The sequence below is a fragment of the Prionailurus bengalensis genome, chromosome C1 (assembly GCF_016509475.1).
Source record: "Prionailurus bengalensis isolate Pbe53 chromosome C1, Fcat_Pben_1.1_paternal_pri, whole genome shotgun sequence".
NCBI classification, from domain to species: domain Eukaryota; kingdom Metazoa; phylum Chordata; class Mammalia; order Carnivora; family Felidae; genus Prionailurus; species Prionailurus bengalensis.
The window spans coordinates 126,979,716-127,005,077 of NC_057345.1; the positions used below are offsets into that span (position 1 = coordinate 126,979,716).

The window sequence follows — 25,362 nt, forward strand, 5'->3', positions numbered from 1 at the left end:
TTAGCAGTTACTTTTGAAATTTTAGCATGCCTGATTGTGGTAGGCTGATAAATGCTCCCCACTCAAAGGTTTCCATGTCCTATTCCCAGAACCTGTGAAAATGCTACTTTATATGGCTAAAAGGACTTTGAAAATGTGATGGTGTTAAGGATTTTAAGATGGGGAAATCATCCTAGGTTATTTGGGTGAGTCCAATGTAATTACGTGATTTTTTTTTTAAGAATTTTTAAAATTTTAATACAGTTCAAATCAGTGTGCAGGGTTCATTTCAGCTTCTTTACTGCCAAACCTGGGGGCAGGGACTGTTTCAGTTTCTCTGCCTACTCTTTGTCTGTGATGACCAAAGCGTAAAGGTGTCCTCTGCATCGGACTTTAAACTTCACATTATCCTTATTTCTCTTGATCTTGACGGACTTGGCATCCTTTTGCCTGGCTGTGAGAAGAAACTCCTTGATTTCTTCAATTTTGCGAGGCGTGGTCACAAGGAGTGCAGGTGAGCGCACAGCAGGCAGCCCGTAGTGGATTACCCCGGATTACCCATCAGAGCCCACATGAATCTTTATAGGAGGGAGATAAAAGGGTTAGAGTCAAAAACTGTGATGACAGAAACTGAGAGAAGGACTGCAAGATGCTACCTGGCTGGCTTTCAAGATGGAGGAGGGGATCTGAACCAAGGATACAGACAATGTCTAGAAGGCAGATAAAGCAAGGAAACAGATTCTTTTCTAGAACCCTCAGCAGGAACACAGCCCTTTTAGACATCTGACTTCCAAAACTATAAGAGAATAAATTTGTGTTGGTTTAAACCACAAAGGATGTAATCTTTGTTACAGCAGCAATTGAAAACTGATATAGTTTTCAAAAAGAGGGTAACAAATACAACAAAATGTGAAAGTGGCTTTGGAACTGAGTAAGGGGTAGACACTGGAAGAGATTTGAGGTATGCAATAGAAAAAAATCCTAAATTGTCTTGAATGGACTGTTAATAGAAATGTGAATGTAAATGATTCTACCAGTGAATCCCAGAAAGAAATGAGGACTATGGTAGAGAAAGCCTATATTATGTAAGATAATATGTAAACCATTATAAATAGATCATTGATAGAAATATGGTGAGGGCTCAGAGGGAAATGAGGAGCATCGTAGAAAGTGAAGAAAAGGTGATCCTTGTTATACAGTGGCAGAAAACGTAAGTCAATTGTGTGTTCTACAGTTGTGTAGCAATAAGAATTTATAAGTTATGATTTATAAAGGAGATATTCGGCTGAGGAAATTTCCAAGCATGTTAAAGGTTCTACCTGGTTCCTTCTTGGTACTTATGGTAAAATGCAAGAAGAAAAAGACAGATTGAAAAACTAGTAAGAGGGGCACCTGGATGGCTTTCAGTTGAGCATCTGACTCTTGACTTTGGCTCAGATCATGATTCCAGGGTTGTGGGATCCAGGGTCGTGGGATCAAACCCTATGTCGGGTTGCATGCTGAGCATGGAGGCTGCTTAAGATTTTCTCATGCTCTGCCACTCACGTTCTCTCTTTCTCAAAAACAAAAACAAAAACAAAAACAAAAACAAAAAAAAAAAACAAAAAACAAACTAGTAAGAAAAAAGAAATCAGGACTGGGTGATTTAGGAAATTTTCAGCCTATCCATATTGCAAAAGATGTTAAAATTAGGAGATTTGCTGGCAGGAAAGCATACCTTGGAGAGAAAGCCAAAAGTATGATTGGACAACCTTTTGCAAGTAATAGAACTCTGAAATGAAGACATTATCATTGTTATTACTGGTATTATTTTAAATATTTAATATTATTTACATTTACTTATATGATTACAAGTTTCTCACCTTCCCACTTATTCTTATATTGCCAGAGTCTTTTTCCCTCCTTCCAAAGTACATCATTCGGAATTCCTTAAGAGAAGGTCTGTTGATAGCAAACTCAGTTTTAACTTGAAGATATCTTTATTTCTCCCTCACCGTTAAAATTAAATTTTACAAAGTAGATGATTCCAGGTTGACAGTTCATGTATATCAGCCTTTTGACTATATTTTCTATTGTCTTATGGTTCCCATCATTGCGAGAAGTTGGCTGTCAGTTGGTTGTCAGTCTAATTGCTGAGTTTTTAAGGTGTTAATTCTCTCTATAGCAGTTCATAGGATCTAACCTTTATTATTATTGTTTTGTAGTTTCACTACAAGGTTTCTAGAAATGAAATCCTTTCTATCTTTCTTGATTAGTTTTTGATAATTTTTCGTTCTTGGATCTGTTGGCTCATCAGTTCTGGAAAATTCTCAGCTATTATCTCTTGTGTTATCTCTCCTCCTGTGGGAAATCAAGTAGACATGTCCTGGGTTAGGAGATTATAGGGAATGCATTGCAAAAACAGCAGAAAACAGCCTCTGGTCTTGCTGAAAACAGAGGCCATGCTTTGCTTATCTAGTTAATGTATTTCCAGGTGGCACTCACTTCGCTTAACTAGTAATATATATCTACGTGTTAGGTCCTGCCTATACTCATAAATTCCTTAGGCCATGTTATCACATGGAATATTTTATCCTGTCTTAACTTGTTTTTCTGCACATTTTCTATACGTTCTTACTGGCACGTAGCCCACCAATGTATTGCTCATTGTTTCCCTAAAGGTATGCTCAATAAATACGGGAGCTTGTGACTAGCTTGGGAAGACTTCCCTTAGCCCCTCTTTCACCTCTCTTGATTTGCATGGAGTCCTTTCTGCCATTCTCAGCCTTGTTGGACAAAGCCAAAAGCCAAACCCACATCCTCCAACATCTCTCTCCTCTCTTTAGCACTTTTGTCAGACTCCTTTTAGACTTTCTTACTCTATCCTTTGTACTCTGTGATATTCTTAAATATGCTCAGTCCCCTCATGTCTCTGTACAAGTCTCTCTTCCCGTTCATTAATTCTCCATTCAATTATGTCTATTTTGCTGTTTAATCCACCCATTGAGTTTTTTACTGAAATTATTATGTTTTAATTTACAGAAGTTTTATTTTGTCCCTTTTTGTAATGTTTATTTATGTATTTATTTTGAGAGAGAGAGAGAGAGAGCAGGAGCAGGGGAGGGGCAGAGAGAGGGAGAGAGGGAGAGAGAGAATCCCAAGCAGGCTCTGCACTGGCAGCACAGAGCCTGATGTGGGGCTTGAACCCACAAACCATGAGATCATGACCTGAGCCGAAATCAAGAGTCAGAGTAACTGACTGAACCACAAGGTGTCCCTATTTTGTCCGTTTTCAAATTTGGTCAATCATTTGATAGTGTCTCATTTTTTTAAAAACATTTCATATATAATAAACATATCCTATGCTTAACAATTCCAATATATATGTCCTTGGAAGCTTAAGTCTATTATTTATTATTTCTGTGGACATTCCCTTAGGGTGGCTTTTTTCCTCACATGTGTAGAATTTTATACTATGAGCCAGTATATTCTTGGCCTTATTCTGTGGCAATACTGAAGGGACTAAGTTGATATGCTCTCCTTCAGGAAAGATCTCCATTTTCTCTTTCTGGGCATGAGTAGAAATAGAGTAGTCAAGGATTACCAACCTGGTACCACTTTAATTAAAACCTTCAGGGGTGCCTTGGTTGAGCACCCAACTCTTGATTTTGGCTCAGGTCATGATCTCATAGTTTGTGAGCTTAAGCCCTGCATCAGGCTCTGCACTGACAGCCCAGAGCCTGCTCAGGATTCTCCCTCTCCCTCTCCCTCTGCCTCTCCCTGGTTTATGCTTTTGCTCTCTCACTCTCTCTCAAGATGAATAAATGTAAAAAATAAAAATAAACCTTCAGTACCTGTGTTTGGATAATACTTCTCAAAGAAATTCTCAAAGAAAACTGTTATTCTCTTCTTTTTCTTCCTTTTTTTCTCATCATGGAAATAGATGTCCTTACAGACTCCCTTTGTTGACCAGTGGATTTTTTACTTCTAGTATATTTATTTGCTAGGGGTCTAGCCCCTTAAAGAATTCTAGTTTAATGAAGGGGTCTCAGTTTTGTAAAACTCATGGTATAATATCCTATTAATCTGTGGTATATTTATCCTCAAAGTTCTAGAACTCTGACTCTACACTTCCAGGGTTCAAGTTCTGTCTCTATCACTTATGGTGTGACCATGGACAAGTTACCTAACTTCTCTGTGCTTCAGTTTCCTCTTCTATAAAATGGATATTGATAATAGTTCCTCTTTCATAGGACTGTTACAAGGAATAAATGAACTGATATGAGTAAAATGCTTGGAACAGTGCCTGAGCCATAGTGCTCAAAAAGTGCTTCCTTTGGGTATTAGCATGTGCCTCCAGGTTGATTTAAGGCTCACTTACTCAGTTTCAGCTCATTGAACTTTTTGAAAATGATCTTGAGGATTCCTGTATTTTTTTTTTCAAACTGAGCAGCACTGAAAAAAATGTTTGTTATAATTTATCCAGAATCTAGTTTAACTTGTTATAATTTACCCAGATTCTAGTTGAAAAGAGTATTTGTTACAGTTTATCTGGAATCTAGTTGAATAGCCTAGTAGGAAGGCCATGCCTTAGTCCCTGTGCTGTGGAGACTGAAATGAAGGGAGCATCCCAAAGGAGTTTCAAGGCTGTGCCAGGGACCCCAGGTCCCTGAATATTTCGAGCTTTCCAGGAATAGGAAAGGTTAACATAGAATAACAAAGGGCTGCTTTGTTCTAGGTTCTCTTTAGAAGCATGACCATGAGCCCCACTTTCTGTTCCAGTGGAAACCCTCTCCCAACTGCTTTGACAACTCCCAGGGGAATGGCTACTTCGTTCTTTCCCCTGTACTTAAGCAGCATACAATCATCTATTACAACTATACAATCATCTATTACAACATGTGCATTATTTTACCTCATTCAACCTTATATCCTTAGCACATAGCAGTTCTCAATAAATGTTAAATGCATGAGTGAACATATGAAAGAAAAAGACAATGGAAGAAATAACATGTATGAAGGATGGGCTCTTTCTCTGATTTAACAGTAAAGGTAGAGACATCTGGCTGGCTCAGTCAGAACAGCATGCGACTCTTGCAATCTTGAGTTCAAGCCCCACATTAGGTGTAGAGATTACTTAAACAAATAAAACTTTTAAAAATAATAATAAAAAGGTAAAAGTAAAGGTGAAACTTCACCCACAACTTTTCAACATGCTAAATCTTCATGAACAAGCCAATTGATCAATATTGTTTAAAGACATAAAGGTAAATAGCTGAACAAAAAGCAAAAGCATTAAAATTGGTTGCTTCTGAGAAATGAAACCAATGAAAAGTGGGTCAGTGATCTATTATTTTTAAAAAACCCTCTGTACTATTTGATTTTTAACCATGCCCAATTTTATTTTTTATACTATGTATATCTTGAAAACAATTGAAATATTTAAAAACAAGTATTAGCCAATTTTGGACCTGTTGGAAAAAAAAGCATCCAGCAGTACATTTGACCATATGAGGTTTAGTACAGTCCTTTATTTTATTTTTAAATTTAGTACCCAGAGTCCCGATTACCAAAGAGTTGGTGACTCAAAGACAAGTTGACAAATAAACAGAATTCTGAACTTTAATAGGGCAGCTCCAGTGGACCTAGACGGAGCCGAGTAGGCCTACTGACTGGTGCCAGAAGGGGCAACATAAATCAATTAACTCCATGGTTTTTATGGAGATCTCTTGATACCGAAACTTCTTTCTTCTTTACGTGCTTCTCCTCTGATCCTGTGGAGATGAAAATTGACATCCATAGTCATATTCTACCAAAAGAATGGCCAGATCTAAAAAAGGTAATGGTGGTTAATTTACTGAATTATTTCTGGAACTTTTCCAGGGTGTCTTACTGCTTCTACTACAGATCTATCTCTTCTTTGGGGAATTAGATGTTAAGTTTCTCTGCTCTAGGAGTGATGTAAACTTATTTGCTATCTCTGATTTCTTAGTTTTTAAAAATGACTTTTACATTTGTTTTGAAAGAACACTGATCAAAGAAATAAGTGCCTTCTCAAAATCCCCTTTTCCCCTCAAATGAAGCATTCTTTAAAATTTCTGGCCAATTTAAGTCAGGCACTTTTACTTCCATTTAAATCACATATTCAGCTGCTTGGAAGATACGTGCCAACTACAGAATTTAAAGTTACAGTTTCAAGTAAAAGACTATTAAAAAATGGAATGTGATAGGCTTCCAGGACTTCTAAAACACATCTCCTTTCCAAAATGTTTAAAATAAGTTTTAGAAGCACCAAGACATAGCTTTGTGGAATTTTTTTTTTTAAGTCTATTTTAGGACACTGTCTGAAACCTTTCCTTTTGATGTTCTTTAAGCTGTAAATCCTTGTTATGAACTAGAGAGTAGGAACATCAAAAAAAACCCTAGAGAAAATGACATGAAGCCTTTGTACAATGAGTGTCTCTTTCTCTGTATTTCTCAAAAGAGGGAAATTTCCTTTTGTCATTAAGAACTTTTGAATGAATACTAAAAGAAGGAGGTGGAAACATGAAAGAAATTTACAATTGGCTTGAGTTTTATTCAGGCTAAGTATCAGGTTTTATTCAATCTTCAGCCTTCTCTAGTATTTTCATGCCACTGATAATGTTTCATCTTTTTTGTCCCAAGTGGAGGAAAATGAATTAACCCAAACTCTAATTAAAATATGGTTTATTGTGCAAGTGAGTGAAACTATTTTTTTCTCCTAGTTGTCTCCTGGGAGAATGTTAATCTTATTTCTTCGTCCTTTGGCATTTTAAGTAAGATAGATGGTAGACATTTTAGACTGAAAAATACAAATGATGCTGAACCATCTTTGAAAGGGTTTTCTGCTATAGCAGGTAGTGAAAACTAACTGCACCAACTGACCCTCCAGAAGGGGTCTAAGTGCCTACTTGGGAACTTGCTACTCTGAATGCTATTGTCCTCATCATGTTTTATTAAAGTGTAAACACCACTTCATCAAGATTAGTGATGAAGACCCATAGCAGCCTTAAAAGGTACCTCTTCTTTGCTGAAGGGGGAAAACTTCCTACCTAGTATCCTGTGCCACAATTCCACCTCCTGTTATCTGCCTCCCACCTGGAAGCCTGCCTCCAGTTTGAGCAAAGAAGTTCTCACCAAAAGCTGATAATTTCTAGGTGCCCTCACCTAATGCAGGGCCCTAAAGGCAATGTTAAATCTGCTTAGGAAGCTGAAAGATACAGAGCTCAGGGAGGCTATAACCATAAATGTGTGCCCTGGAGACTTTCCCAAGCACACTTGCTGCTGGCTCTTTTTCCCCCTTCTCCTTCTTAACGTCTACCTGTCCCCTCAAAAGAGGGGAGGGGCATTTGTCCCAATAAACCAGGCTAGTAGTCTCACATGCTGTAAGCAGATAACTGATACACTTAATAACATTGATGACATAATGATAGTAATAATAACCATTATACTCTTATACTTCCAGGGAGCAATATATATATTTGATTCACATAAAATCATGTGAATTGCAGATAAAATTTATATTATTAACCTCACTGGACCAATCAGGTAACTGAGACTCAGAAATGAGCCTAGAATCCCAGAGCTATATGGAACCATGGTGGTCCCTCTTTCCCCCAGTGCCTTTCTCGACACCAGACTGTTCCCCAATTCCCCACACTCAACAAACCCATGGAGGGCCTTGTCAAAGGGTCATTGGAACCTGACTTCAACCCACAGGTCAAGCAAGTGGATCTGACATGTGATAGAAGTTTTCATTTGATTGCAGGTAGGCCAGTGATGAAATAACCAGCAGAAAACAGTTCTATGCTTTCAAACTGGGAGGAGTGAGATAAATAAATAGACATGTAAATAGTGCTAGTATCCTTCTCCCTCTCTCCCAGTCTATATTGTCACAATAAAGTGAGTATTAAAGTGATGTTAGGCAAGAGCACAATTTCCTTGGTATTCAGGCAGTTCAATAATTACAGTAGATTTTCCTTTGTCTTCAAATTGTTTCTTAATGGGTAAAATATTATTTCAATACATCAGTCTCTGATCTTTTCTCATCACGTTTTCAAACTTCCCAATAAAAGAATGAAAAGAAGCCAGTACTAGTTTTATTTTAGAAGATGAAGCCTCTTTGGAAGAACTAGTATCTGTTTTCCAACTTGCCTTTCCTCATTAAACATTAATGGACACACCTCAATAACCTTGGCCTCTTACTCCAGTGAAGAAACAGAAAAGCAGAATCAACATTCCTGGATTGATAATTAACTAATGATTACAAAGGATTAGGATTTGAGAAATGTTTCCATTTTCACTTGCTAATGATGACTTTACTCAGACTTACAGTTAAGATCCTTAGGGGGCAAAATCTATCTGAGGTGGAAAGAGCATATTCAGGAGGTTCTTGATTAAATTGTTTCTGATGAATCAAGAGACCCACTCTCTGCTGTCATAAACAGGAGGATGGTGGACCAAGGAACCATGGTGAATGTTGTTTCAGGCTGATCCACAATGAGATTATTCACAGCAACAACGATGATGATAAGGTCATGGCTTTCTCCTTCAGCAAGACTTTATGGACCACCTACTATGTGCCCAATAGTAGGATTTGCAAAGATTCTCCTAGTTTTAAATGATACCTGTTTTTATCACACAGGAGGTTCCTTATTCACCTCATGGAAGTATGAGGTCCCCAAGACAGTAAAAATGCCATTCAGTTCATCCACCTCTGATTCATACAAACCAATTTCAGAAACACATCTTTTGTATATAGAACTGAATTCCCTTGAATTTTTTAGTTTGGTCTTTTATTGTCATGCCCTTTAATGCCTATGGGATACTGGTCATTGTCAGTCAAACATTTTCAGACAGTAAATGCTTCTAGGCATATGCTCTCATCACAACTCTCAAGGTCATAAATTTCAGACCCCAAGCTTGGTTCAACCTAGGATGACAGCTGTGGAACTATGTAGAGCCTGGACTTGGAGCAGCTGCCCTAAATAGGTTAGGCCTTTGCAGGGGGCTTAGGAGAAGCATAGAGTATTCAAATTTTGTGCTTCCCAAGAAAGGGGAAGGAGGAACACAGGGTGACACACCTAAGGATAAAATAGACTGTCACCACTATGCTACCCCCAGTGCTGTCCATCTGCCACCCCCACCACCACCAAGCTCACCAGCACAACCATCACCACTACCACCTCACAACCTCTCCCACTGCCAATACCGCCACTGCCATCCCTACAAACGCCACAACCATCGCCATCACCACCTTTGTTACCACCTCTTCCACCTCCAGCACCACCAATGCCACTGTCACCACCATCATGATCACTGTTTGCATTGATGAGGCCCTTTCTATAAGCAGGGTCTGGAGTCAATAGCTTTCTATGAATTTTATCTTAATGAATTCCCATAAAACCCTATGTCACAGCCTCATTTTACACATAAGGAAACAGTGACTTTGAGATGCTAAGTTACCCCAACAAAGCCAATGATAATAGAAGTGGTTTGTCACGTGTGACAAGATCCCTTTGTTCTGCCTCCCTCTGCCTTTCTGTTCTTCCTCCAATCGAATACTTTAGCCTGCTAGCTTACGGGTTAAAGTTCCTTAGCAAATTAACAAAATGTAAGAAAAAGACTGAGGAAAGAGGGAACAGAGAAGGAAAGAAGAAAAGGAAACAAGGAAATAAGAAAACAAAACTTTTCTTCTACAGTAAAATTTCAATGGCAAATTTTAATTTGAGAGAAAGTTTGTTTACTCTAAAATGTAACTGGTTGAGGCTTTATTCCACCCCCTCCTCCAATATACATCTCTCAGCAGCTTTAGCCAGAAGAAGACAATGGGGGAAGCGCTATGGTATCAAATGCATGAAAGGAGGAGAGTGGGGTGGAGGGGCGCAGGCAAAGGAGAAACTGGGTACGGAGGAGAAGCTAAGGCCCCTGGTGAATAGTTTCTTCTGCATGCCCACCCTACTACTCCAGGTCCCCTATTGTCACTTAGGAAGGAGGCAGGTAGACTTTCAGAGCTAATATGATTATTTGGAGTTAGAACTCAAGAACAGACCTTATGCCAAGGTAGAATAAAGCTTGTACAGAATTGACCAAATCTTAAATCTGACTGGCAGTCCCTGGTCACAGACACAGAGACATACAAACACCCTTTTGCTGTAGGCGCAGACCTCCCCTCTCAGTCTGGAGGTGAGAGGGCTGCTAGGAAGAGGACCTGCCAAGACCTGACTCCCTGAAGACAACTTCCCTGTAGCATGGCATAAGAACCAACCACTGTTATCTGGTCTCATCCAACTATAACAAGCAAGCAAGTTCCCTACCCATAACTACTGACCAGAGTGTTGATGAGCTTCTCACACCATTGTTTCTGGCCCAATACCCTCTCTTCCTCCATCAAGAGGCACTCATCTGAAGCATGGAAATACAGAACATTGGAAGTTACTCTCCAATATGATCCCAGACTATCTTGTCAACCTCCCTCCTTAGACACCACCTAACCCAAGTTGTGCTTTTCCCGACTCCCAAAGACCTTGTGTGTTACTCAACCACAGCAGGTCTCACACACCATTACCCTTTAACACTTGCCAGCCCAGCCCCACATGTTCAAGCCTGTGTTCCACACAGGCTGGAAGTGTCCTTTTATTTTCTCTGCCCTAGTAAGGCTGGTTAAGTGTGGGGGTTCCTTGAGGGTTTGAAGAATGAATGAACAAAATGAGATTTTATTTATTTGTTTGTTTTAGAATAGGGGATTTTTAAAAGTTTATTCATTTATTTTGAGAGAGAGAAAGAGAGAGAGCATAAGTGGGAGGGGGCAGAGAGAAAGGGAGAGAGAGAATCCCAAGCAGACTCCACACTATCAGCACAGAGCCCAATGCGGGGTTCAAACCCATCAACTGCCGAGATCATGACCTGAGCTGAAATCAAGAGTTCAACCAACTGAGCCACCCAGGCATTCCATGAACAAGTATCTTTTAATGTTAATCCTCATGTATTTATTTTTTAATTTTTTAAAAATGTTTATATTTGAGAGACAGAGAGAGAGAGAGAGACAGTGCGCAAGCAGGGGAGGGGCAGAGAGAGAAGGAGCCTGAAGCAGGCTCCAGGCTCTGAGATGTCAGCACAGAGCTGGATGCAGGGCTCAAACCCAGGAACCTCGAGATCATGACTGGAGCCTAAGTTGGACACTCAACTGACTGAGGCACCCAGGTGCCCTGATGTTAATCCTCATTTAAAAACTGCAACCTAGGGGTGCCTGGGTGGCTCAGTCGGTTGGGCGTCCGACTTCGGCTCAGGTCATGATTTCATGGTCCATGAGTTTCAGCCTCGCGTCAGGCTCTTTGCTGATGGCTCAGAGCCTGGAGCCTGTTTTAGATTCTGTGTCTCCCTCTCTCTCTGACACTCCCCTGTTCATGCTCTGTCTCTGTCTCAAAAATAAATAAACGTTAAAAAAAATTTTTTTTAATAAAAAATAAAAAAAAATAAAAACTGCAACCTAGATAAAACTAGCATTTCTATGATACACAATTTTCTTCCTGAATAAATATATTTGAGGGAAAATAGTAAATTGACTTAAATATCAATATCGAAAAAGTGATACATGGGTGTCAGGGCAGAAAATGGGAAGGTCATAACCTGAAAGATTGGAGCTCAGGACCCTCTGCCACGGAGATACCCCTTTATTGCAGTCATCCCTATTTTGTTCCTCCAGCCTGACTGTGCTTCTCCTCCACAGAGATTCGGCTATGGAGGCTGGGTGCAGCTCCAACATCACAGCAAGGTGAGTTTCTCCAAAGTGTGTATGTACCTTGGACCAGGGACATCCTGAGCCTGAGATGTTCTTGCAGGCAGGCCTCCATGGAGCTCAACTCAGATCCTCTTACTGACTTTGTAGTAGGCAAGGGAGCAGCACTGAGTTTCTCAAAATGACTAGGAAAAATGAGGGTGACTTCAAAGAGCGGGATTTAGGAAACTCAAATTGCAATTTGAGAAGCCATTAAGAAATCTTTTTTTTTTTTCCTTTCTTTTTTTTTCCCTCCGCCCTAGAATCAATTTTAGCATTTATTGCTCTGCCTCAAGGAAGAGAGGTGGGCTCCTTCCATAGGTTATTACATTATATTAAGGCCAACCAAATAAATGGCACAGTTTAAGTTTGAGCACAAGCTGGAGAAATTAAACACCGGAGACAAGGAGGAGAAAAAGCCATCGCTATTAAGGGTTGAGTTTGGTAAGAGGAAAAGCAAGAGGAGCAAGGGCTGGGGCAAAGCATTCTGCAAATAACGAGGCCCACCTGAAAGTGAGCTGAAGTCTAGCCCTGCACACAGGTCAGGACTGACTTCACTTTCAGAGGCATTTTCTGCTCTGGTGGAGCTCAGAGGGAACATTCCTGAGCTTCCCGCTAGACATAGACAGGTCCTGGGAGCAGGCCCTGGAGGAATTGTGGTCTGGGAGGACGCAGTTACCATGTGCAGAGGTAACTTGGGAGGAATGTAAATTTGGGGGTCTCACCCCAGATCTACCAACTCAGGGACTCTGAGGGTCAGGATGGCAATCCATGTTTTGACAAGCCTCTGGGGATTCTGAGAACCACTGGCTTAGACATTCATTCACTTACTCACTGATTTATATTGACTCCTATTTTGTGTTAGGCCCACCAGTCTAGACACCAGGAATATGCTGGTGAACCAGGCTGAGACACTGCTGCCCTCATGGTGCTCAAATTCTAGGGGATGACAAATGTGATCACTACAGAGAATGGAATGAAAAACAGTGCTGTGGTTGCGAGTGACTGGGGAAGATTCACTGGGCTGGCTGCTCAGGGAGCCAGCTAAGACTTAGAGGACAGGAAGGAAAAGCCTGGGCAAGTGTCTCTGGATGAGGAATAGCAGTTGCAAAGCCCACGAAATGAGAAAGAGCTGTGTTCAAGGAACAGAAAGGAAGGGAATATGGCTGAAATGTAGTGAAAGAGGGAGACGATAGAAAATGAGATTGGTGAGGTAGGCAGGGGCCAGGTCATGGAGGGATGCTGGGGACATGCTGCAGAGTCTGGATTTATTCTTAATGCACAGATGCTCTGGAGGGTCTTAATGGCTTAAAAAGACCACCCTGATGGCTCTGTGGAAAATGAACAGAGACAGGCAGAGTTTAGGGAGCCAAGGGGTGTAAAGAAGCCAGAAAGATGGGCAGAAGCCTCATCAGACGGGGTCTTGAAGAACAGGTGTAGGCCTTTGTACTTGATCCTGAAGGCAGTGGAGAATAAAGAGTTTTGAACATCAGAATCTCTGGGGTGGCTCGTTTTCACCTTCATTAAAGAATGCCCACTAAGTGCTGGTTTAGACACTGTGCTACACTCCTCCCATTAAAAGTGCTAGTTCTACCCCAGGAGCTGATGATCTCAGCTGGCCTCAAATCTGCCTAAGGAAGAGAACAGTCTGGGTGGAGCTGATTTCAAGGCTACTGAGAAGCCCCAAATGCAGGACTGGGAAGTCTGTGATTGGTTTTGAAGTCCAGTTTGTAACCTTGGTACTGCATTTGAATGACTTTCATTTCATTTTGTTTTTATGTCAAGAGATTCATAAACAGGGGCGCCTGGGTGGCTCAGTCGGTTGAGTGTCTGACTTCGGCTCAGGTCATTATCTTGCGGTCTGTGAGTTCGAGCCCCACATCAGGCTCTGTGCTGACAGCTCAGAGCCTGGAGCCTGTTTCGGATTGTATGCCTCCCTCTTTCTCTGCCCCTCCCTCACTCATGCTCTGTCTCTCTCTCTCAGTCAAAACTAAATAAAACATTAAAAAATTAAAAAAAAAAAGAGAGAGATTCATAAACAGTAAATCTCCTAAAGAAAACAGGAACGAAAACATTTCATATCTACCACCTACATATTTCCAGCAAAATTGGATACAATTAAATAGAACAAACAGTAACACTCTTCTTCCTTCTCAAAAACAAATCAAAACACAACAGAACCGGATCTGTATTTTTCATAATTATAGTGGTCAGGGATTACAGTCACTGGAAAAACAACTTGCAAATGTAAATAAATATGGAAATTAGGCTAAGCAATGAGAAAATCCAGTATTTGGTAGTTGAAATTTCTTTCTGTTCTCCCACATTCTTTTGAACAAATATTTTGTAGCCCCCATGACTGATTTACCCCGGAGACTCTTGTCCTCTGAAAAATCTTTCCAAAACATTTCTCTGGTCTTCCCCATGTGTTTGTCTTCTTAACCTTTGGTTTTTCATTGCTCTTGGAATGAATCGAGCTTTGTTCACAACTAAAACACACCATTTGTCATTTGCTTGAGTATTTACAAAAGTATAGGTAGCAAGTCAGTTTGTATGGCCTCCTTTCAGAGCCGGTGGGGGGAGAACACCTGGGAGCATTTCAGAGGGTAGGCATGGGGTCCTTTACAAATCCTTGGGTCAGAAGCATCAAGGACATCCACTGAGTGCTTTTCAGGCCCTTGGGAATACAATACAGACATGCGTGCACATGCACATACACACATACACATTATTTCTATCTGTTTAGCATTTTCACACATACTATTCTGTGTGATCTCATTAGGTTCCTGCTCTCAAGATTATTTCCCCCATAAAGAAAAACCTGGAGCACCTGGGTGGCTCAGTCAGTTGAGTGTCTGACTTTCGCTCAGGTTGCGATCTTGTGGTTCTTGATTTTGAGCCCCATATTGGGCTCTGCTGTCAGTACAGAGCCCACTTCAGATCCTGTCTCTCACTCTCTCTGCCCCTCCCTGCCCATGCTCTATCTCAAAATAAATAAACATTAGAAAGGAAGGAAGGAAGGAAGGAAGGAAGGAAGGAAGGAAGGAAGGAAGGAAGGAAGAAAGGAAGAAAGGAAGGAAGAAAGGAAGAAAGGAAGAAAGAAAGGCCTACCCAGTTTTTCACCTGGGTCCCAAGCTCAGGACCTTCCATCCCTATAGAGTTGAGATGCATTCATCCTCCTGCTGTGGATGTGTTCTCCATTCTGGAAGCTCCCAGAACCCCATGCTATTGGGATCTTTGGAGGCTTTCTCATGTAGACATGTTCAATTATTAACTCCATTTCTAGAAGTGTGGGAGGACTGGAAATTCTAAGCTTCTCATCATGGCTTGGTCTTTCTGATGACCAGCTGCCATCCAGGAGCCATCCAGGAGTCTACTCAGAGTCACATCAATAGAACAAAAGATGCTCCTGGTGCTCTACCACTTAGGAATTTATGAGGGTTTTAGCAGCCCTAAGTAAGGGGTTCAAAGACCAAATGTTAAAGTAAGAGATGCTCCTAGGGTTCTTATTACTTAAGAAATTACAAGGGTTTTGGGAGCTTTGTGCCAGGAACCAGGGGCAGAGACCAATAAATATTTTTTCTATTATCTCTCATTCGGTCACTGGGGAGCCAGGAAGCCACTCAAGTGGATAAAGAACACAGAGCTCACCCTGCTTCAGATTCTGTCTCCCTCTCTCTGTCTCTGTCCCTCCCTAGCTCATGCTCTCTCTCTCTCTGTCTCAAGAATAAAAAAATAAACTTAAATACACACACACACACACACACACACACACACACACACACTTTTAATGACACATGCAGTACCGGTCATTTGAATACCAGCCATATTGGAACTTATTTATGGATAGTATTAGAATTAGAATGTGAAGAGCACCTGAGTGGCTCAATCAGTCAAGCGCCTAACTTTGGCTCAGGTCACAAGGTTCTTGAGTTCAAGCCCCACGTTGAGCTCTGTGCTGACAGCCTGGTGTCTCCCTCTCTCTCTCTTTCAAAAATAAATAAGCATTTTTTTAATTAAAAAAAAAAGAATTAGAATGTGAAAACCAGAAGTGTCACAGATTAGGGTCCCTGGAAATCAGACTCTGAGACAGAAATTAGCATGCAGGAGGTTTATCAGGAAGTGTCGGACAATGGACACCAGTGGGAAGTGAAGAGAACGAAGCAGGATAGAACAGAAGGCAATGTTGAGCTGTGATGTTTCAGTGGAGCCTCAGCCAACCCTACCTGGAGCTCTAAAGCTAACCTCCAGAACTGTCCCAAGTTGGGGGTGCGGGAGGACAAAGAGAGGGGCCTTTATAACTCTGTGTCAACCAGTCATTGGAAGTGGGCTGCCCTGGAAGTGAAGCAGGACCTGGAGGGAGGGAGGTGACTCTTCTCAACTGAGGCAGTCTTCCTATCTCCCATAGGGGCTGATAGCCCAGAGCTGTCGGCAACACTCCCAGAAGCTGGGAGAAAAGGTCTTTTATTCCTGCAGGAGGATTGGAGCAGCATATTACACCATCCTGGGAAGAGACCTTACACATCACTTACTCTAAACTCTTATTTTATAGTTAGTATCTGAGGTTCTGGGAGGTTAAGTGTTTACAGATAGGATCCTGGTCTCCTGACTTCTTCAATACCATGATTTCTATTATGTCATGGTGTTCTGGCTTTAAAAATATTAGAGGTATATTTGAAATGGTTTTTCTGGGTGGCAATCGTTGGTTGGGAAGCTTTTAAAAAAAAGAACTTGGTTTTCTTTAGAGAGTTTAGAAAAATGAAATTTGTTTGTGGGTTGAATAAATTAGAGCAGCTTACTCCAATTATTTGGTTATTAGTTTAGTTTAAGATCTTCGTTGACACTGATGTTAACATTAAAAACATAACCCAAGAGACTCCTCTGTCCTACCCTCAGCACCAAGTGCTGCCCTCTGAGGCACATTTGCAGCCCTGAAAAGACACTGGGTCCCCAAATGTAAAGTGAGAGGGATCAAGAATTGATTTTTTTTTAAATTTTTTTTTCAACGTTTTTTTTTTATTTATTTTTGGGACAGAGAGAGACAGAGCATGAACGGGGGAGGGGCAGAGAGAGAGGGAGACACAGAATCGGAAACAGGCTCCAGGCTCTGAGCCATCAGCCCAGAGCCCGACGCGGGGCTCGAACTCCCGGACCGCGAGATCGTGACCTGGCTGAAGTCGGACGCTTAACCGACTGCGCCACCCAGGCGCCCCAAGAATTGATTCTTAACAATGGCTGTCAGGTCCCAAAATTCTGGCTGAAGAAACAATGAGAATTGGGAGCCTATTATGGGACACAGCCACTTCTCTGTGGTACTTGACAGTCAGGAAGAGTTCTACTGACAGTTACTGTCATTCATTAGCCTTACCATGGATCCAACAGGAAGGATGTGGAGAGAGAGGTTTAGTGAATCTGATTCTCCTGCCATGCAATGAGTACAATCCCCTCAAAAGATCAGAACGTTTAGGAAATGATAGTAACTAACCTTTGCCTACTAGATAGCCCCCAATTACCAATATCAGTGTGGTGGTGTGGAAAATGGCTCCATAAACTTGGGTCTTATCCCCGCCCTAAACCAACTTAGTGTATGACTTTGGATAAGTCACTGCATCCATAAGATGCAAGAGTTGAACTAAATGACTCATTTCTGCTTTAATGTGCTCTTCTTTGTCTGAAACCAAAACTTACTCATCTATCTCCCAGAAAAACCCAACTTCCTCCCCTGCCATTGATAATATATGGTAAAATTTGGTCCAAAATGATTGAGCATATTCTCTGACCTGGTGCTAAATTCTTTACTAACATTCTACTATTGGGACACCTGGGTGGCTCAGTCAATTAAGGCTCAGGTTGTGATCTCACAGTTCATGAGTTTGAGCCCCGCATTGGGTTTTCTGCTGTCAGCACAGAGACTGCTTCAGATCCTCTGTCTCCCTCTGTCTTTGCCTCTCACCCGCACACACACTCTCTCTTTCTCTCAAAACTAAATAAACATTAAAAAAATTTTTTTAAACATTCTATTACTGAATCTCCTGTTTCACTCAGTGTTCTAAGATGCAAACAAAGAACCCACTCTAGCTTGCTTAAGTGGAAAGGCAGCTCACAGACCTCCTGGGAGGACAAAAGATCAATCCAAGAGGCTGTGCTAACATGCACAATGCCCAATCATACCTGGGGGGGGGGGGGGCTGTGTCAGCAAAGATGCAAGTGCTGCCTCTTCTAGCCAGAGACAGGAACCTCACACTCAGGCTGAGACTGGAGACCAAAGTGCTACCATTTCTGCTCTAGCCACGTCTGATACCTCAGACAGCACCCGTACCAGAAGGTAGCTTTTACACGCATGTTAGTACCCTCAATACAAGGGAGGCTGGGAAAGTGAAGTCGGGAATCTCTCTCATAAACTTCCCTTACACACAGAAGTGTTCCAAGGATGCTGGGTGGCCACAAGCATGACAAATATAATCATCTACATTTTGCAGATAGAAAAAGTGAGGCTTCAGCCCAGAAATCCCCTAACTTGGCCAATTCTACTGTAGTAAGTATTTTCATGAGATTTAAACCCAGGTTTGTCAGAATACATGCTCTTCAGCACTCTGCTATTCTGATTATTTTATGGTGTTTAAGCTTCCCTACTTAGGAGTAAAAGAAACATAAAGCCTCTAATTTGGCAAATAAAAGTTTATTTCTTGATTTTTTCTTTTACCGTCATTCCTCTCCCCTCCCTTCTTCACCAAATGGAAAGACATGTGTTCCTATATTCTCTTTGTGCAATCAGTATCATTCAAGATTCTTGGTGGCAAATAACAAAAACCAACAATGGTTAGTTTAAGCAGAAAAGGAATTAGTTGCAAGTATTTTAAGCCCCTCAAGAATTACACATGCCTAGGGAACCACAATCATAAGATGTGCAGGTGATTGAAGCCACAGCCAATGCCAATGCCACAGCCAATGCCACACCACAGGACTAGCCTGGCTGGGGCATTGCTGCCTCCTAGCTGGACACTGGACACTGCCACTGGTACCACTGCCAATGGACACAGCATGTAGCCACTGCTGGCATTGCTGGGAGAATAAATTCACTGATCCTGTCTTTTTGCATCCCTTGATCGTGATTAAAACCCAAGCATTGACTGGTCAAGCTTGGGGCAAGGAGAGCAAGTATTGGAGCTTTGGGGTTTTATCAAAGGGAGTCTGGGACCTGCCTCCACCAAGACTCTCATAGGAGATTTCCCAATCTGGGAAGGTTGTTCAGATGCTGCCAGGTCAGAAAAGGATGGGAACTGAAATCAATCCTGATGTCCAGAGACTCAAGTCTGCCGAGTTGTAGACATCTGTCTCAGTTACACAAGTCACTTGCTTGCTGACCTTTTCCACAGCCATCAGAAATGAAAACATAGGGTCGCCTCGGTGCCTCAGTCGGTTAAGTGTCTGTCTTTGGCTCATATCATGATCTCACAGCTTATGAGTTCAAGCCCTACATCAGGTTCTGTGCTGACAGCTCAGAGCCTGGAACCTATTTCAGATTCTGTGTCTCCCTCTCTCTCTCGGTCCCTCCCCTGTTCACTCTCTGTCTCTCTCTCTCTCTGTCTCAAAAATAAATATACACTAAAAAATTTTTTTACAAAGAAATGAAACATGAATCTGAGGTCTTACTTATGCATGCCAAATATGAACGGTCTGCCACACGTGAAGGTAAAAAGTAGCTGGCTTTCTCCATGTAGGAGGCAGGGAAGGTCTTATCCATGGAATAGAAGGATGGAGAAGGAAGCTGTGGCAAGGCCTGTGTGCAACTCATGATCAAGCCAAGAGGACGAGCAGAAGGGCAGAGGACTCCACCAAGCAGAGCACAAGGCCTTTGATCACCACATACCCACTAGGCCAAATCGTATAGGGCCAAAGGCAAGTCTGAGCCCCTGAAGCACCACAGAGGTAGTGTGCCCTCAAAGCAGGGGAATATCAGGGGATAGTCTAGTCCCTAATTAGCCATACATCATGAATAGCAAATACTTACAATAACCAACACTTAACATGTGTCAGATACTCCACTTATATGGATTACCTTATATGGTAATCCTTATATGGATTACCCATTCCATGCTTACAACATCCCTTCAAGGTAAGTAACATTATTATTCCTATTTTAAAGATGAGAAAACTGAGTCTCAGAGGTGTTTTTTTAACTTGCTCAAGGCTACACAGTAAGTGGTAGAATGGCGATTTGTACCTGATCACTCTGATATCAAAGACCTGGATAAGACCTTTCGCTTTTCTCTAGGGATCACCAAATGGAAGTCCAATTTAGAGGATCCCTGCACTGAGTATTAAACATGGTGTATACAGGCAGACATGATGCCTGGTGGAAACCAGCAGCTCAGCACCAAATTTCATACATGCTACTAAAGTGATTCACTTCATTGCCTGCCTCCTACTGCAGGTGTTGACATCAGTGAAACTTGCTCTGTTAGATAAATCATTTACTGTCACTATCCATCTGTTGCTCCTCTATAAAACAAAAAGGTTGGACTAGATGTCTATCTTAGAGGCCCTTTCCAAATCTAAAATGTTATGGATCTGGATTTTTCCAGACACTGGGCCATCCTCTCAGGTCTTGCAGTGAGCAGTTCAGATCAGCAAGGTGACCAGCCATCCTCAGTATGCAGCCCCAAAGGGCTATGGCCATGAACTTTTTCTCTCTATATCCAGCCACAGACACTCACAGAGCACACCCCTTTGATTCAAAGTCAACATTAAGGCATGAGGATAAAAAGCTGAGGCCTGTTAAATGAACAAACTTCTACTTCTTTGAGGACTAAGTAAAAAACCCCTAAAAACATTAGGGGAGAACCATGTTCCAAAGCCTACAATGAAGAATAAGTAAGCTTAGGCCACCTTTTGCTGATGTGAGTTTTGTCTCCTAGGGGGAAGCAAAGATGCTAAAAGATGGGAGGGTCTTCAGAGTGGTCCAAGAGAACTGCTGGGATCCAGAAGTTCGTATTAGAGAAATGGACCAAACAGGTACTTACGACAAGAAATGCTACCAATGTTTGCATCTAATGTAAAAGGAATGTCTGTGTCTAAAATCTGTTGACCACCACTTTATGTGATTTGTGTGATAAACAGCTTCTGATTGCCTTTTTACCACAGGCTAGCCTATTACAGCTTTGCTGGGGGAGGGATGGGCCCTTCCACTTACAATGTTTTTAGAGTGTGGATTTAAATTTTTTTTATTAGGTATACCATATTTTAAAGTAGAATGCTATGTCATCAAAAAAGATAAAAGTGGTATTTTATTACTTTAAACTTTTTAACTTCAAATGTCTTTACTTACTATAAAGTCAACTAAAACAGTAAAAATTAGAATTCACAGATTAAGGATGCCAATTGCTTGTTTAGTCAGATTTGGGAATCCATTTTCTTTCTATGGTTTGTCTCAGTGCACAGTACACAGAACATCCCCATTGACATACAAGGGGTGGGAAGGGTAATAGTTAAAAAGAAAGTTAATCATATAATCTCAGAATACTCTACAATGAAACTAATCCAGAACTCTGAAAGAGGAGAATTAGGAACGTCTTGTTTCAAAGCTGAATCACTAACAATTTCTAAGAACTGCTTGGTTTTCCTTATCTTATATTTAAGATATAAAGGATTTATAATTTAAAATTAGAATTAGAATTTAAAAGAATTTCAGGGCCACCTGGGTGGCTCAGTCAGCTAAGTGTCCAACTCTTCATTTTAGATCAGCTCATGGTCTCACAGTTAGTGAGATCAGGCTGCATGTCAGGCTCTATGCTGACAGCGTGGAGCCTGCTTAGGACTCTCTGTCTCTCCCTCTGTCTCTGCCCCTCCCCCACTCTCTCTCTCTGTCTCTCTCTCTCTCTCAAAATAAATATACTTTAAAGAAAAAAGAATTTCAAAGACTATCTAAAATAAGGTATGATGGCCATGTTGTGCTTTCACTTATTACTACCTGGTTGACTGTGCCACCTGAGGAATATATGCTCCAAGAAGCTACACTGAGCCTCTGGACATGCAAGAGCTGTGCCCATGTGCTATGATGGGGAACTCACCACTGCAACCCCATCAGGCCTAAAATTTGACATTAGTGGTCTAGATTTAAAATGGAAAATAAATAATGCATATACATAAATGAAAGAGCAGCTTCTTTATCAAAGACCAATTTGTAAGATCTTCAAATATATACAGAGACAGCAGAAGATGTTTTATTCCAAAGTCTGCACAAAATGAGTAACCTGCCAGCCCCAAATGAGGAGGTAGTCTCTAGCATGTTAGAATTTGTTCTAGGATTGGGGCGCCTGGATGGGGTGCCTGGATGGAAGTTAAGCATCCAACTTCAGCTCAGGTCATGATCTCATGGCTTGTGAGTTTGAGCCCCGCACTGGGCTCTGTGCTGACATCTCAGAGCTCAGAGCCTAGAGCCTGCCTCCAATTCTGTGTCCCTCTTTCATTCTGCCCCTCCCTTGCTCATGCGTTCAGGCACTCTCTCTCTCTTTCTCTCTCAGGAATAGATAAACATTTAAAAAAAATTTTTTTTTAAGAATTTGGTCTAGGGGCACCTGGGTAGCTCAGTCAGTTGGGTGTCTGACTTCGGCTCAGGTCATGATCTCACGGTCCGTGTGTTCGAGCCCCACGTCAGGCTCTGTGCTATCAGTTTGGAGCCTGGAGCCTGCTTTGGATTCTGTGTCTCCCTCTCTCTCTGCCCCACCCCCACTCACTCTCTGTCTCTCTCTATCAAAAAATGAATAAACATTAAAAAAAATTTTAAAAAAGAATTTGGTCTAGGATACTTTTGGTCAGGCACTGCTTTACATATATTTTTTAAACAATTAAAAGTATATTTAAATGGCATTCAGGGGCACTTGGGTGACTCAGTTGGGTAAGCATCCAACTGTTGGTTTTGGCTCAGGTCATGATCTCACAGGTTCGTGAGTTAGAGACCCACACTGGGCTCCAAGCTGACAGTGCAGAGCCTGCTTGGAATTCCTTCTCTCTCTCTCTCTCTCTCTCTCTGCCCCACCCCACATGCATATGCTCTCTCTCTCTCTCTCAAAATAAATAAATAAAGTTTAAAAAATAAAAAAAATAACTGGCATTCAAATTGAACATTGCAGAAAGTCTGAAGCATTTCTGTAGACTATTCCACAGAACACAAGAGTATATGCCACATGGGGTGGGAGGGGAGCAAGACAGAACAAGCTTCCCAGACCTAGAGCAAAGAGCAAGGTTTTGCTCTAAATGTGAAGCTTGAGGGGCCCCTGCATGGATCGGTTGGTTAAGTGTCTGACTTGGGCTCAGGTCATGATCTCGCGGTCCATGGGTAGAGCCCCGCATTGGGCTCTGTGCTGACAGCTCAGAACCTGGAGCCTGCTTCAGATTCTGTGTCTTCCTCTCTCTCTCTGCCCCTCCTGGCTTGTGCTCTATCTCCAAAAATAAATTTAAAATGTTAAAAAATAATTTAAATGTGAAGCTTGAGCAAGTACCCACTCTTTCAAAGAAAACTTAGTGGAAATGACACTCAGATAACTAGTGTCAGAACCACTGCCTATATGACTGCAGTTTAGATGAAGTGTGCTTCCTTCAGTTTTTGTTTTGTGTTTAATTCCATGGTTATCCTTGAGAGAACCATTGTGACTAACCTTTGCTGAGCATTTACTTTGTGCTAGGCACAGCTCTCAGCACCTACCATGTATTAACTCAACTAACTCACTATAACAACACTAGGAGACAGTATCTATTATTATGCCAATTTTATAGATGAAGAAACTGAGGGATGGAGGTTAAGCAATTTGTCCAATATCACACAGCTTGTAGAGAGCAGAAACAGGATTTGAACCCAGACAGTCTGACCCAAAGGCTTAACAACTATATCCTACCACCTCCATGGAGGTAAGAAAATAAAATGATGAAGGCCCAGCATAGAAGATTCCAGAAATCCATGCCATCTTCACCGGGAGAGAAATGTAACTGGCAGCCGCTGGGTCTCTTCACTACAAGATCCAACACAGAGCTGAGAAAGACCAAAATAAGATATCAATGAGATGACATTTTTGTATCTCCAAAGCCCTCAACTAGGTTGAATTCTTCTTGAAGCTGGTTCTGGAACCAACCCAGGAAGGTTAGAATTGGTGAGGGATGAAGTGGGAGCTCATCCTCTCTACATGAAGGAAGCTAAAAGTCCCAGAGAAGTCAGAGGGATGTGAGCACATACCTGCTCACATTTAATCCTCCCTCAACAGTACCTATTATTACCTAAGGAATGCAAGGAGGTTAAGTAATTTTCTCAGGATCACACAGCTAGTAAATGGCAGAGCTAGGATTGTACCTAGGGCTGCTTCTCTCATTCCACCACAAAAGCTTTCCCCAAACCTCTCTCAGGATAAGGATCACCTGTGGTGCTTGCTAAAATTCTTTTTTGGGCCCCATCCACTGAATCAGAATGTCCAAAGGAGGGCCTAGGCACTTTTTTTTATAACAACATCCCTTACCATTTTAATCAACAGGTAAATTTCGGGAATATCGTGCTATGTCATAGAGTCCAAGACCCCTGTTTTAAAACATATAAGCTCCAATTGGATTAGATTTGATTTTTTTCCCTTTCAGCTCCCAGAGACCAAAGAATATGTATCCAAACCAACCAACTCACAAATTGTGCAATTTACCATGCTAACATGAGATCTATGACATGCAATGGCCACTGGGGTATAGGGAAAGAGCAACGCTGGACAGGAGCCTCATTCCACCACTTTTAAGCCATGTGACCTCACACCTAATCCACAAACTGTAGAAATGAAATAGAGCAATGTAAGCAAAAATATTCAGGTAAAACGTAAAGATTTTACAATTGAAAGGAGCTTATCTGTTTTCTACTAATCAATGAATGTAAATATTATCTTGTAACAATGTTTTGACAGTGCTCTCTAATCAAACACTGTCATCTCTAGTCCTCACTAAATAATGGTTTATTCTTTCATTCATTGGGTCTGGTCTACATGCCAGATACCTCTCTGGACACTAGAGATATAGACAGGCTCACGTGGTTTTTACCTTCAAGGAGGGGAAACCACAGAGTGATCCACTAAACACAGTAGTGACAGACTGCATAGAAAAGGAAAGGAATGGAACAATGGGTGAGAGAGTGGCTGGAGTTGGGGAAGACCTCTCTCAGGAGCTGACATTTCAACCAAGAACTAAAGGTGAAAAGGAGCCTATCCTATGATGAGCCCAAACAAGAGCATTCCAGGCAGGTGGAACAGCAGGACAGTAAAGTGCTCCAAAGAACAGGCAGGAGGCCAACAAAGAGCAATGGGAGCCCTGGGAGAGACTGTGTGGGGCCTCCTACACCATGTTCAAGTCTAGATTTTACTCTAAGTGTGATGAAAAGTCCTTGGAAGCTTTAAGCAAGGAAGTGACTTGATCTGAGTTTTACCTCTTACTCTGATTTCTGAACAGAGAACAAATTGTACGAGAACAAGAATGAGGGTAGGAGACCAGTTTGGAGCTTCTGTAGTGGTCCACATATGCCTGTGGCTTGGACCAGGTAGTAGCAGGAAATGGGAAAGATGGGCAATGAAAGGAACTGGAGTAGA

The 25,362-nt window shown here is 41.6% G+C and overlaps 1 protein-coding gene and 1 pseudogene across 2 annotated transcripts in view; one reads left to right on the plus strand and one right to left on the minus strand.

The window, feature by feature from the left end:
• Positions 1-220: 220 nt before the first annotated feature.
• LOC122479472 lies at positions 221-533 on the minus strand (annotated as a pseudogene).
• A 5,026-nt stretch (positions 534-5,559) lies between these two features.
• Positions 5,560-25,362, plus strand: part of ACMSD (aminocarboxymuconate semialdehyde decarboxylase) — a 54,870-nt gene continuing 35,067 nt past the window's right edge. The window contains exons 1-3 of one of the 2 annotated variants that reach the window (XM_043573272.1): positions 5,560-5,797; positions 11,708-11,752; positions 20,674-20,770. In XM_043573272.1, coding sequence (XP_043429207.1) covers positions 5,741-5,797; positions 11,708-11,752; positions 20,674-20,770 — 199 coding nt within the window. In that variant the 5' untranslated portion in view covers positions 5,560-5,740. Of the gene's footprint in view, positions 5,798-11,707; positions 11,753-20,673; positions 20,771-25,362 lie in introns of those variants that run through there. The other variant, XM_043573273.1, reaches the window with a different exon arrangement.